Here is a 12,500-nt window from a genome sequence, read left to right on the forward strand (position 1 = left end):
TGTGTAAATGAATGACACTGAAAAAATGAATGAAAAGCCACAAAGAAAAATTATTTAAAAAATCACACTGAGCGAGGATGTGTTTAACAATTTTGAGAACACAAAATGGCTGTATAAAACACTAAGTTCATGTTGTGTAATCTGAGCACCTCAAATTCCTCATCCCTGCGTACATGAAATTCTATTTTGCACTTAATGTCTACAAACTATTAAGTGCAGAGGGACAGCAGTCTCAGGAGCGAGCATCTCAGATGCAGGGCACACCATCATCTGCACTGGGAGTGCAATGTGGTCTCCTGTGTGCTTCTGCTGTGGGAAGCAGAACAGAAACCCTCACATCTGCTCCCAACCTTCTCAGTTCCTCATTGTTCCCAGCCAGACACTTCTGCAGGATTCCTTCAGTAGTGGATGAGGACTACTGAAGATATTCAAGAGGAGAATCTGCAGTTGGGAAGCCACCCCCCTTTTCTCACCACATAAGTCATCTTGCTGTCTGTGGATAGATCTCGGGGCACATGGTAGATGTTGAGAGTGGAATTGTACTTGCCAAGAAAAGTAACTGAGACTCTGACACTCCCCCATCCCCAGCCAGTAACTCAAAACTGCCCTTAGTTGGAAACAGAGCCTTTTCAGTCAATAGGCTGGGTTGAAATTCTTGCAAAAACAGAAAACTTGAACACAAAGGCAGACAGACTATTTGAGAAGACCATGTGAAGGGACACAGAGATGTGGCCACTTGCAGAGGAGATCAGACAAGGCAGTCATTGGGGCAGGTCTGGGAACAGGTGACACTGTCAGCAACTGAACCCCCTTTCCCCCTCCCCCCAGTACTTAGGAAGAGTGAGCCAGCACCTGGCCCCTGGACTTCCAGTTTCCACAGCCCTGAGCAATAAAGCTATGAATTTTGAAGCCCCACAGCTTGTGGTACGTTGTTATGACTGCTTTAAAACAGTTGATGTGGTTATATATTTTCTTGTTCATTTAAGAGAATTCTGTAAGAACTAACAGGTTAATTGGAAGGAAGAACAAGGAGGCAGATGTAGGGAGAACAGTTAGAAAGTAGGGAAGGGGAAAATTGAACTGGTGAAAACATGTAAACAAATAATTGTATCCATTGCTGACAGAACTTTTTAGTTGTTTAGTTGAGTGGGAGGAGACTGACTCCATCTGCAGAGGGAGCTGGAGGGCATTCCCATGAGGAAAGGAAGTGGGACTGGGCGAAGTCTGGGTAATAGGGAGGCATTCTAGTCCTCTGAGCTACAAGCAGAATCGGCTTTGGATCAGCTAGTGGGTAGAGTGGTGAGCCACCATCTTGGTGGCTAAAGATTGGATGTGATAACCTCCCTCGAAAAGCAGGAAGAACTCTGTGCGAGTGCCTTGGTTGTACTAACACCTCACTATCACAGATATCAGGGATTCTAGAGAGAACAGTAAAATCATACTTTTTTCCTCTGTAGCTAAAAGAGGCAAGCAGGACGTCACCCCTGCTAGACTGGAGAAAGTGTACTATTGTGAAATCCTGAATCTGGCCAGAATTTGTCTTTCAGAAGACAAACTAGATAGAAGAGGGCCCTTGTAGGTCATAGAAATGATGACTGAGGGAAGGACAGTCTGGCCAGGTTTCACATTTAATAAGGTAACCACCTCATCAAGCTCTGCATGGAGTCAGCCCAAGAGGTCACAAGACCATTGGGAGACACCATGAAAATAACATGGAGAAAGGGGGCGTGGCATGATGCCTCCCAAGAAACTGTGAAGGGAGGCTGAGAAAGAGGCTGAAGTATGGTAGCCGCCTCCTGCATTGGAACACGTGCTTCTTATCCTGTCGACCTTTCAGCTCAAGATAAACACAGAGAATGGATGAGAACCACAAGGAGCAAGTGTGGAGCTGTCTATGGAAGGACTTTTTTAGTAGTGGGCAGGGCATCTTGCCTGTCTGGGTAGTGAGTTTCCTGTGAGACTTGCTCTAACAGGGGACAGGTTGTTAATTACACCCTGATGTTGCAGGGGTAATTCAAAGAAGCAGCAGTTGGATAGGGGGACCAGTTAAGTACTATGAAGTCTGGCTTTCCAATTAGGGGAAGACACATTGAGGTGAAATGCTGACTCAGCAGGGCTTAGCCATGGTAGATGAGGGAGCACCCTTCTATCAGAGGGAACTGCAAATATGGATCCTGGGACATTTGGATCCTTGCTCTGGGAATTGGGAAAAGACAAGAAGGGGAGTAATTAAAGTAAGGCTGTAGAGAGGGAGAGGGAGGAGGAGGAGGAGGAGGAGGAGGAGGAAGAAGAAGAAGAAGAAGAAGAAGAAAAAGAAGAAGAAGAAGAAGAAGAAGAAGAAGAAGAAGAAGAAGAAGAAGAAATTGGCTCACAATCATGATAGCTAAATCTAAACTGCAGGAAGAAAGAGAGAGGGGAGGAGACAGAGCAGAGAGAGAGAGAGAGAGAGAGAGAGAGAGAGAGAGAGATGGGGGCATAGAAAATTCCAGGATTTAGAAAATTCCAAAAGCCAGGAAGCCTTTGTGGGGTTGACCAGGGCCATACTGTCTGAGGAATTCATTGTTTCCCACTCCTTTAGATTTAAAATGTCTGTCTATGTGATGTTGATCATGGCTCCTCATCCTTGTGGAGATACAGAAATGACACACAGACATGAAGATGCAGGAATGATCTATAGGATCGAGGTTAATAGGCCATAGGGATGAATATGGTAAACCCTCTGCCCAGAGACGGAGGAGAGTCACTGGCAGTGTATCGCACCCCTCAGGGAACAGCAGGGACATTCAAAATTCCTGTAGTTGTTTACCTTAAATGAAACATCAAAATGTGTATCAAATGTTGATGCCACATAGGATGTTATTTCTCTTTGGGTGTTCTGGAATAATACAGCCTGATCCTATCAACACTATCTTGTATAGCTTTGAATTTTGTGCAGAAAAGTCTCAAAGTTAAAGTAGTATCTACTCCTAAGTGGTAATGTCATACAATTCTTAAAAGTCCACATTCGTGCAGAAGTGAAGATTATCCATGGGTTCAGTGATTAAGTGTAGGAATGGGATCCAAGCACCTAATGTACCTTCTAACTGGCTTTCCTAGTATTTGTGAGAGTGTCTGTGGAGGTCAGTCCCATGCTACATGCTGGGTCTCATAGATCAACAGCCCTCTGGTGTGTGTGTGTGTGTGTGTGTGTGTGTGTTTCAAAGTTGGCTTTTAAGCTACGAGTATTGTTGCCTTGTAATATCATTTCATTAGTCCAGTTAGTGAGCAAGCTTTATTTCTTGGATTAAAACCAAGCAAGTTCAGTATGGTGGCTCTATTGCACACAGTATATGTGTAGGTGGAGATCTTTTCTCAATCATATATCTATATCTATATATATGTATATATAGAGATATATATGTATGTATATGTGCGTGTTTGTGTGTGTTTATCTCATCCCCCTGATTACTGTACTTAAATCTCTGTCTAAACCTTTTATAATAAACTTCAACTGTCCTTTAAAAACAAAAAGCCAAATTCACATCAGGGATATATGAATAAGCCTCTTCACATTTGACTTATCTTGGATTATTAAACTATAATCATACATTTGCATAAATTTAGGAATTAGAAAATAATCTTTTCGTGTAGACTCTACTGCTCAGAAGCCGCTCCAAGGCCAGCGTACATGTTTCTTGCCCCTGAGAACTTAATGAGCTTCGCGTTTTCTCTGACTGCAGTCTCAGTGCAACTTGCTTTCCCCATTCGCTTGTTCTTTCCAGGCTAACGGACACAGGAGGTGCCTGAATCAATTTTATAAAACTACAATCGATATTTTGGGAAGCCTTGTGGCTGTTGTCTTTAATTAAAATCTTGAGATACGTTGCCGAGAGTATGATTTTATATGACAGAAAAACAGAAAGAAAAAGAAAAGAAAAGAAAGGAAAATACTTTTCTATTTTTTGTGACTCAGCTTGGCTTTTCTGAATTCCAGCGGTTATGGTTTAAACTTTAAATCAACAAAGAAAAATCCTTCCAGTGTTTTATGCTTTGTTATTTCTCAGAATCACATATATGTGCCTGTCAGGATTGCCAGGAGAAAGGATGTGGTTTACCCCTTTGGGGCTGATTTGGCTTTTCCAAACTCTGATCTTGGAGCTGCGGAGGTTTTAGTGCCCCTCGCCTTCAGGATCACCAGTCTCCAGGGACAAGCTTTGGGCCACTCAGGAGGGCTGACCCTGTACCCCCACCCCAGCTCGGTTCTGGCAAGCTGGAGCCAGGAGTGAACCCTTTCAGACTCCTGCCAGGTAGCCCTGTGCCCCATGGGAGCAACTCTCCTACCTGCGAGTCCCGAGGAGGCAAACAGCAGAAGCAGTGTGTGCAGCAGCAGCACCGCCGGCAGGGCCGGGTGGCCGGGCACGGGGTCCAGAGACCGTGCATGGGCTGTCAGCTCGGGTCACGTCTCGGGAACTCGGCGTGGCCTCCCCAGGGCTCCTCTCCAAGCGCAAGACCCGCGACAGTTGGACAGTTGGAGCCCAGAGTCCACTGTGCTCAACCGGCTCCCCCCGCAGGGGTCCGCGCCAGGGAGGCTGTCTGGGTTTCAGTTCCCAGTCCACAGGCTTCAAGGGGCGATGGAGGTCAGCGTGGATAAGGACTCAGCCCAGCACAGCAGAGTCTTATCAGCCGCTTCAAATGTCAGGTTTCATCCTGGAAGAAGAAGAAGCTGGAAGGCTGAAAAAGGTACCTATTTCTCAACATAGGGTTGGGTGTGCTGCCTTACCTTGGTCGCGATTTCCTCCCCACACCCCTGGGGACCACATCTGGCCTGGGTGCTTATTGACCACTTCCCTAAGACTCTCTCCTCTGCATTTGTACCCCGCCCTCCACCTGTTACAAATAACTCAATCTCACCAAGTTTCTCCTGTAACTACTGCCCATGCAAGTTGACTTTAAAAGTAGTCACATTCGTACAGACCTGCCTCTGGCTATACTTGATTTTCAGGAATGAGCATTTTTCTCCCATTCACTATGCAGTGTACAATCTAAAACCATAAATTAACAACTATAGGCATTTCAATTGACATGTTCGTCTACATGGTTCAAACTCCAAGGTTATTCACTTCATTTTCTTAAATGTAAGCAGCAAAGAAGAATACTGTTAAAGAAACATCTATTGAAAACCACTGAAACAAGAAGCTTTAACCTCTGTGGAGAGCCTTCTTGGGGTGCTGTGCTGCCTGGAAGGAACTTGACATTGACCAGGGACATGGGCTTCAGGCAGGAATCTGACATTTGGGCATTAGAGGGACGTAGGTTATGGCAGGAATGTTTAACTTAGAGTGGAACAAGAGAAGCAAGCTTCAGGTGAGATTCTGGCCTTGGACAAGGAAGCAGGCTCAGGTGTTTTGGTCATTCTGACAAATGGAAACAAGTGTCACAGAACTTTGCTTATTGCCTTGACAATTTTGTGTTTACTGTCTTGCTTGTTCTTCATTGTACTACTATTGATCTTAATTCCTGCATGTAATTAAATTGGTACAAAAATGGATTGAGAATTATTAAACCTGCCTTCAGTCTCAGAATTGACTGAGGTCATACTGCAGTTTTGTCTAATTGTCTCTTTCTTTTCAATCCTCACTCCTGCACTGGAGAACCTGTTGACTGAGTGAGCGGGCTTGGTCAGGTGACACCTTGTGAGAACCCTGTCAGAAACAGCAGGCCAGCTCCCCACAACCCAGAATGGGGGCTCAAAGCTGGACTGAAACTTTGCATTCTGCCCAGGACTGCCTGGGGGAGGATAAGGCCCATACAGAAGCAGCCTGCCTAGGTTGAGGCCAGAGAGGGAAGTGAATCAACAAAAAGACAAAGCCAGGAAACACCACAACTGCTTCAAGGTGGGCAGGACAGGGCCAAATTGCAGAGACAGCCTCCCTTCTCAAGGTGACCAAAAATTTTAAATGTTGCTTAGGGTAACCAGTCACAGTTGTCCAACTTAAGGGACCCCTGAACTCCCTACCAAAATGTTCATTAAAAGGGTAGTCTTAGTGAGCTCAGGATCTCCTGCCTGTGTGCTGAGGGAGCCCCGTGTACACTGGAACAATAAACCTCTTGCAGATTGTAGTGATTCTGGTTTCTGTGGCCTTATTGAGTGTGGCGGTGTCTTCCGACAGACTCTTACATATGATTCATTGCCCGGGAAGTTTCCCTCCTCAAGCCCCAGACGCAGTGTATGGGGAGGTTTACTCAAGCAAGGTAATGTGGGATACATGTCTGTCATTTTTGTCTGTGTGTTTGTGTTGTGTGCCTCTTTTTTTGTTTTTCTCCTAAAGGCCACATTTGGTCTGTAGTTTTGGTTTTGATATGTAGTTGCCAGAATGGCCGTCAGACTTGCCAGAATGCTGTGGCAATATTGGGGGACTGGGAGGGCCCTCGGGTCTCCCGCTGGGAGAAAGAATCCAATAGGGTTCTTCTCCATCTGGGCAAAGGGGGATTCTGCCTTTGGCCATCTGAGTCTGTTTTTGTAGTTGCCAGAATGGCAGGCAGAGGTGCTGGAATGCTGTGGGACTTTGGGGGACTGGGAGGATGTTCTGGTTTCCCACTGGGAGAAAGAATGTGGTAGGGTTCATCTCCATCTGGGCAAAGGGGGATTCTGCCCACAGCCATCTGAGTCTGTTTTTCTTTTGTGGTGGTTGCTGTGCGGTTGTTTTTTACTGTCTTAGTGTCCTCTGTTTTGTTTTTGGACTTGGACTGATGACTGTTTGAATCCATGGGACAGGCTGCTTCTACTCTGACTCTGACGAATCTTTAGGACTGGGTCTGCAAGTCACTCAGACCAAGGCCCACATATCATTGTCTGAGAGGACTTAGCCACCTTTCTGCCCTCCTGGGCCCATTGCTTCTTTTCCTCCACAGGACCTCTGCTGTTGGGGGACTTATGCTCTCCAGGAGACCCCCAAGGGACAGTCTTATCAGATCCTGATGCCGATCTCCTCCTTTTAGACCCTTCTCCCTACCCTCCTTCTTTGAATTCACAGAGGACACCACCGGCCCCTTCAGCCCCATCTTCTAAGGCTGGTTCTGGACCAGCTATGGGGACTGGAGTTGACAAGTTGCCCCCACCTCTGGCCCCTGCAGTGACATTTCCCCTCAGAGCATACATATGCCTCACAGCAAGAATGGCAACCGAGCTCTTATGGATTCCCTCTCTGCCACCCTGAGTGGAGCTACAACTCCCCTGAAGGTAATGGGATCCTTGTAAGTACAAGCAGTTACATATTTATACAAGTGTGCTTACTGCTCTGTGCATTGTCTGGCTTTGGTGCACCAATTTGCCAATTTGTGTCTGTCTCTCTTTCGTTCTTTGAATGTTTTATGTTTCATGTTTAAAAAAAAATGGTAAAACTTCATCTGCTGGTGACCCGTTCAGTCTCAGTTTACATGGCAGGGGTTGATTTAAAGTGCCTCACCTACGTTAAACTTGGAGTAAAAAGCTGCTTTTAAAAGAGCCAGCAGCATCTCAAATTGTAGGGCAAATGGGTTGATGGTTATTTTTCCTAGAGAAATATCTACAATTGTGATTATGGGTTCAAAGTACTTTTTTCTCTTGAAATTACAGCTAGAAAATAATCGGTTTAATTTTATAGGATTCCTGTCATCACTTTATTTTTATGTCTAATTTGTCTTAAAGGTATAAGTTTTTGCATGTCTTGACTATAAAGTATTGGCTTATAAGATATTGGGCATGATTTAAAAGGTATAATGTTGGTAACAAAAAGTTAGTTTAAAACTGGTAACTCAGGGTTGGAGCCAGCAGGAGTGACCAAGACTGACAGGAATGCCAGCAGACGCTCTTTGCCACACCTCTCTCACTGAAGGGACAATCATGGAAGTCTCGAGACCAAAAAGCACTGTAAAGGCCCTGCCACTGTCCATTCAATCCTATTTATATTCCCTCAAAACATCATGTGTCCTCCAGGGGCCTTGCCTCAGCACATTAAGTCTGGCTTAGCAACACTCTCTGTAAGTCTGTATCAGCTGACGTCACTCTGCCAATTGGCCCAAGTCTGAGGAAGTGGCAAGAAGCCACCTGAACACCACCAGTAGGATTTTTGGTGCATTTCTCTCTATGGAGTCATGACAAATGGAGCTCAGCTAGGCAATGTAAGGTGAACCAATCCATGCATGTGTTTAGAGAAGAATCCTCTCTCATGCATCTTTTCATATGCTTGATTTAGCAAAGCTTCCTTTCACCTGTGTCTGCTTCAGACAACACTCCTTCCATGTCTGTTCCAGCAAAACACCGTCTACCACAACTGACTTTCCAAAGAAACCATGACTTCCTACTTCACTTATAGCTCTAAGTATATGGGGGCTTTCTAGGCCCAGTTCATTTGACATGATTTACTAAATAACCATGTGGCTGGCTGTAGAGGAAAATGTTGGGTGTGGTCTGCTTCTGGGAAGGTACCATGTGCTGGATATGGCCTCTGAACTATCAGTCTTCTGCAATAACCAATTTGATTGCGGTTTGAAACAAGGAACAAATATTTCATCAGGTCCTTAAAACATTCATTTTAGCATACTTTTATGATTTTGTCTTACAGCACATTATTAACACACCAGTATATTTATTGGAGAATGTTATAACTTTTCGTGGAGATGAGAAAGGGTGATTCTACATTAATGTTCCCTTTGCAAGGAATGGCAGTGAACACATATCATAAAGAGCTGATTACAGTAGCCTTCTCTACTATCTGTAAAGTTATTTGCCCTTTGCCAGTTAATTTTTATCTACATGGAAAACAGAGTTTTAAGTCCTCCTGTGTCAAGCTTAAGATGAGGTTACTATAAGATAAAACCAATTAATATATCCTAACAACCTTTGAAAATCATTGAGAATAAGCAAATTATCTTTATTTGATATTACTATCACTATTCGCAGCCTGAGCTGGAGCATCAGGTCTGGGGTGGTCCACTTCCAGAAGGTCTTGACAGCAGCAGCAGCCTCCCTCCTTTCTTTGGCAGGCAGGCTTATGGGTCTGGCTCCGAAGTCTCCATTCTCCTCTGATGTCAGGTACCTTGGGTCATCAGCCAGAGAAGCAAGAGCCATTGAGAGGAAGACCGAGAAAATGTAGACCTATCTGCTGATGGGAGGGGCTTCTTGCATGTGCTGGGGTGAGGAGAGGCCAATCAGTACAAAGCTGTAAAACCCAAGGAGAACGTGAGAGGCGTGGCAAAAGTATGTGGGGTGTAACAGCATCAAATCAGGAGGCACACAACATGAAGCTAAGTCATGTGGGAACAACCTTTCAGGCAGCCACATTGGCATCCAATTCACCTTTCACCTGAATGAGCTTCACTGAGGGAAATTCTGGCTCCCCATTCCCACTATATGTGTTTTTATATCACGGGAAAAACAGTAGTCAAAACTGTGGTAGATGGAAATGGACCTCCTAGTTAGATTCAGGGGATAATCTTATTCTTGGGTTACTTTGCTCTTATTTTCTCCCTGTTCTAGGAATTAAAGGACCAGCCCAACCTTAAAATCTCAAAAAGAGTCTTGTAAACAAATATGCTTTGTTCTGAAGTTTAGGGGGAACTACACTTCAGAGGTGTGCTGGTTAGATTTTTGTTAGAATGACATGAGCTACTATCACCTGGAACAGGAAAACTGCTGAAAAAATTTCCTTTGTCAGATTACCTGTGGGCAAGTTTGTGGGCCATTTTATTAATGATTGAAGTCGAGTGCCCAGGAACTTTACATAGGATCACCACTGTAGTTTGCATTGTATTTGATTTGGTAATCTCTGGGTACTGATCAGTGGGGAACATGGGGCAAAGAACCAGCTTTGATTAACAAGAGAGCAGGACATTAAAGGGAAACTTCGATGAGCCAGGACAATTGCTGCAACTCATCTTTGGCTGAGACACTTGACATGATTAAGAAGACAGAGGCATCACAGAGCTAAAATCTTCTCAAAAGCAATTCCTTGGTATATCTCAAGAGAAGTCTGTTTGAATGGTGACAAAGTCTGCTTCTCATGCTGGAAGTCAAACAAGATCATGTGTAAGAATTTCCCGGGTGGTATTGGTTTGGGCAGCCTGAAAGCTGAGGGGTCAAAGGGGAGGTAGAAAACAGCCCCAGCTTGGTGCTGTGAGAGGCCAGAAGAGTCCATTGTTGAAGGTGTAGCCTCATTACAGTGCAGCCCTGAACACACTGGAGATGCCAAGACTTCAGTGATAACCAACCATATCAATGATAGGTGTGGACCGATTCCATCTGACAGGAGAAGACAGGATGTGTGGGCTGTGGACAAAAGAAACCCAGAGGGGGTGTGGCCCAAAACCATTTGCATCTCAGAAGATCCAGAGTCCTGTGCTTGGGACACTGAGCTGAACCACAGGAACTGAGTTACACTAGTGGATTTTGGTATTGATTTGATTTGATGGTTTTCTGGTTCTACACTTCTGGAATAAGAAAGTATTGTACTTGTGTTTAATTGTAGGAGGGTCCACATCCCACACTATCTAGATAGAACTAGATTTAAGTCACTGTACTTCAAGAACCTAATCATGAACTGTCTATATGCAAATATTAGTAAAAAAAAATAGATTTAGCAAATATAAAAATGTACCTGAAAGATGCCTTGTACTTCTTGTCATCTTCGGGGTGTCCTCTCTTTTTTGGGGGCACACCTTCCTCCGGCTTGTTGTGTCAGGTGACATGCAGCAGCAGCATAGAGTCCTGATGCAATTCGAAATTCGTTTCTTCCATTTGGCCCATCCCTGAGGCTGCGGGGGTCTTGGAGTAAAAGGTCTCCTTCTTTCTGACTCACTTGGGGCCTTGTCGAACTGGGAGCTAGAGGAGAAGGTGTTATCGAGGGTTTCGATTACTTCCACGACAGTGTAAGTAGCGATGCAGATGCATGGGGCAGTCATTCTTCTTTGCTGACGACTGCCCATAGGGGGTGTCTTCTTGGGTGCAACAGGGGCATTTGTCTCCCCAGGACGTTGTCCAGTAGATGACACTCGTATTTTAAGGGAAGGTTCACTGGCCCTTCTCCTGGGAGGCAGAGGGTAAGTGCTAGGGTCTGTTGGTGAAGGGAAAGGTGTCACTCCTGGGTTAGTGACATCTCTTTGCACATAATTGCCATCATCCTGATTTGCCAGGCTTTTCAATAAATGGTATGTAGCCCTAGTTTCGTCAAACTCCTTGTGTTTTAAAGCTTCTCTTATGTCTTGGGAATGAAAGCCAATGCTTTCCATGGCCCCCATTATATCAGGGTCTGGGAATCTGGTGTCACTGTTGTAATGGAATGTCAAAGTCTTTCCCCCTTGCTGGAGCCATGGATGGCTTACGAGTTCTTGCGCATTTGGCCTCTGCCTTGGGTTGACAGTTAGCAGGAGGCTAATCATGCTCCTAATATCGTCTGAGAGATGATCCGGTGTACGGTATTTTCCATTCATCACCTTGTTGCTCAGTTCCGACAGGGTTCCTCCTCCAAATGGCAGGAATCCGGTGGTCATATAATATAAAATGACCCCCAAGGCCCACATATCTACTTTTGTGCCATCGTAGGGTAGGCCTCGGAAGATCTCTGGAGCAATGAACTGGAAGGCTCCACACAGCCTTTCCAGTTTTTGTCCAGGTAGGAATGTGTCTCCGAGGCTGAAATCAATAAGTGTAGCCTTTCCATCCTCACCTACTATGATATTGTCAGGCTTTATGTCCCTGTGCTCCACACCTTTACCATGACAGTAGCCTATGGCACTGAGCAGCTGAACAAATATGCCCCTAGCTTCATCTTCTTTCAGGCATCCAGCGTCCCGGACTCGTTTAAGTAGCTCTTCTCCTCTGGCAACTTCCATAATTAAGTAAGTTGTATGTTCTGTCTCAATTATTTGCACAAGCGAGACGATGTTTGGGTGACTGAGCATTTTCATAATGTCCGCTTCGGGCACTGTTGGGTCCGACCACCTCTCCCTCAAAAGAGCCTTGACAGCAACTGGGGCTCCTGTAAGGCGGTGGGAGCACAGCCTCACATCGGAAGTGCCACCCTGGCCCAAGGTCTTCAACACCGTGTACTGCCTGGTGAACACCTCCTCCTCGAACATGGTGACCACAGTGTCGGACTCTGAGGACTCCGAGTCACTATCCGAATACATAGTTCGTAGCAGTGCTACTGCCAAAGGCAGTGAGGCCTGGGGAGAAAGGAAAGGAGATATAAAGAAACTTACAGAGACATGAGGGATGAGAGTAACAAAATCAGTGGGATCCAAAGTAAAAATAAAAGACAAAGAGAAAACCACTGAAACAAGAAGCTTTAACCTAGACCCACGATGACACAGGCAGAGGAACCCAGTCTTGATCCCTAAACCACGACTAGCTCACAATCTAGTAAAATAGACAGACAACAGCTCAGTAATGTACTGGATGCTATCTGATAAAACTGAGAAGAGAACTAGAGTATCAGAATGAACATGAATAGAAGAAAGAAATGATTGAGAAAATATTTACAAAA

At 45.0% G+C, this 12,500-nt stretch overlaps 2 protein-coding genes across 10 annotated transcripts in view; one reads left to right on the forward strand and one right to left on the reverse strand.

The window, feature by feature from the left end:
* Positions 1–12,500, forward strand: part of LOC127673655 (zinc finger protein 431-like) — an 826,992-nt gene that overhangs the window by 155,212 nt on the left and 659,280 nt on the right. The window lies entirely within an intron of this gene.
* On the reverse strand, positions 8,871–12,165 carry LOC127673659 (sperm motility kinase Z-like). Its single transcript, XM_052169447.1, has 2 exons — positions 10,614–12,165; positions 8,871–9,179 (listed from the first exon to the last, which is right to left on the reverse strand). Exons 1-2 carry the CDS (start codon positions 12,142–12,144, stop codon positions 9,169–9,171), a joined length of 1,542 nt encoding a protein of 513 aa, XP_052025407.1. The 5' UTR covers positions 12,145–12,165; the 3' UTR covers positions 8,871–9,168.

The sequence above is a fragment of the Apodemus sylvaticus genome, chromosome 23, assembly GCF_947179515.1.
Source record: "Apodemus sylvaticus chromosome 23, mApoSyl1.1, whole genome shotgun sequence".
NCBI classification, from domain to species: domain Eukaryota; kingdom Metazoa; phylum Chordata; class Mammalia; order Rodentia; family Muridae; genus Apodemus; species Apodemus sylvaticus.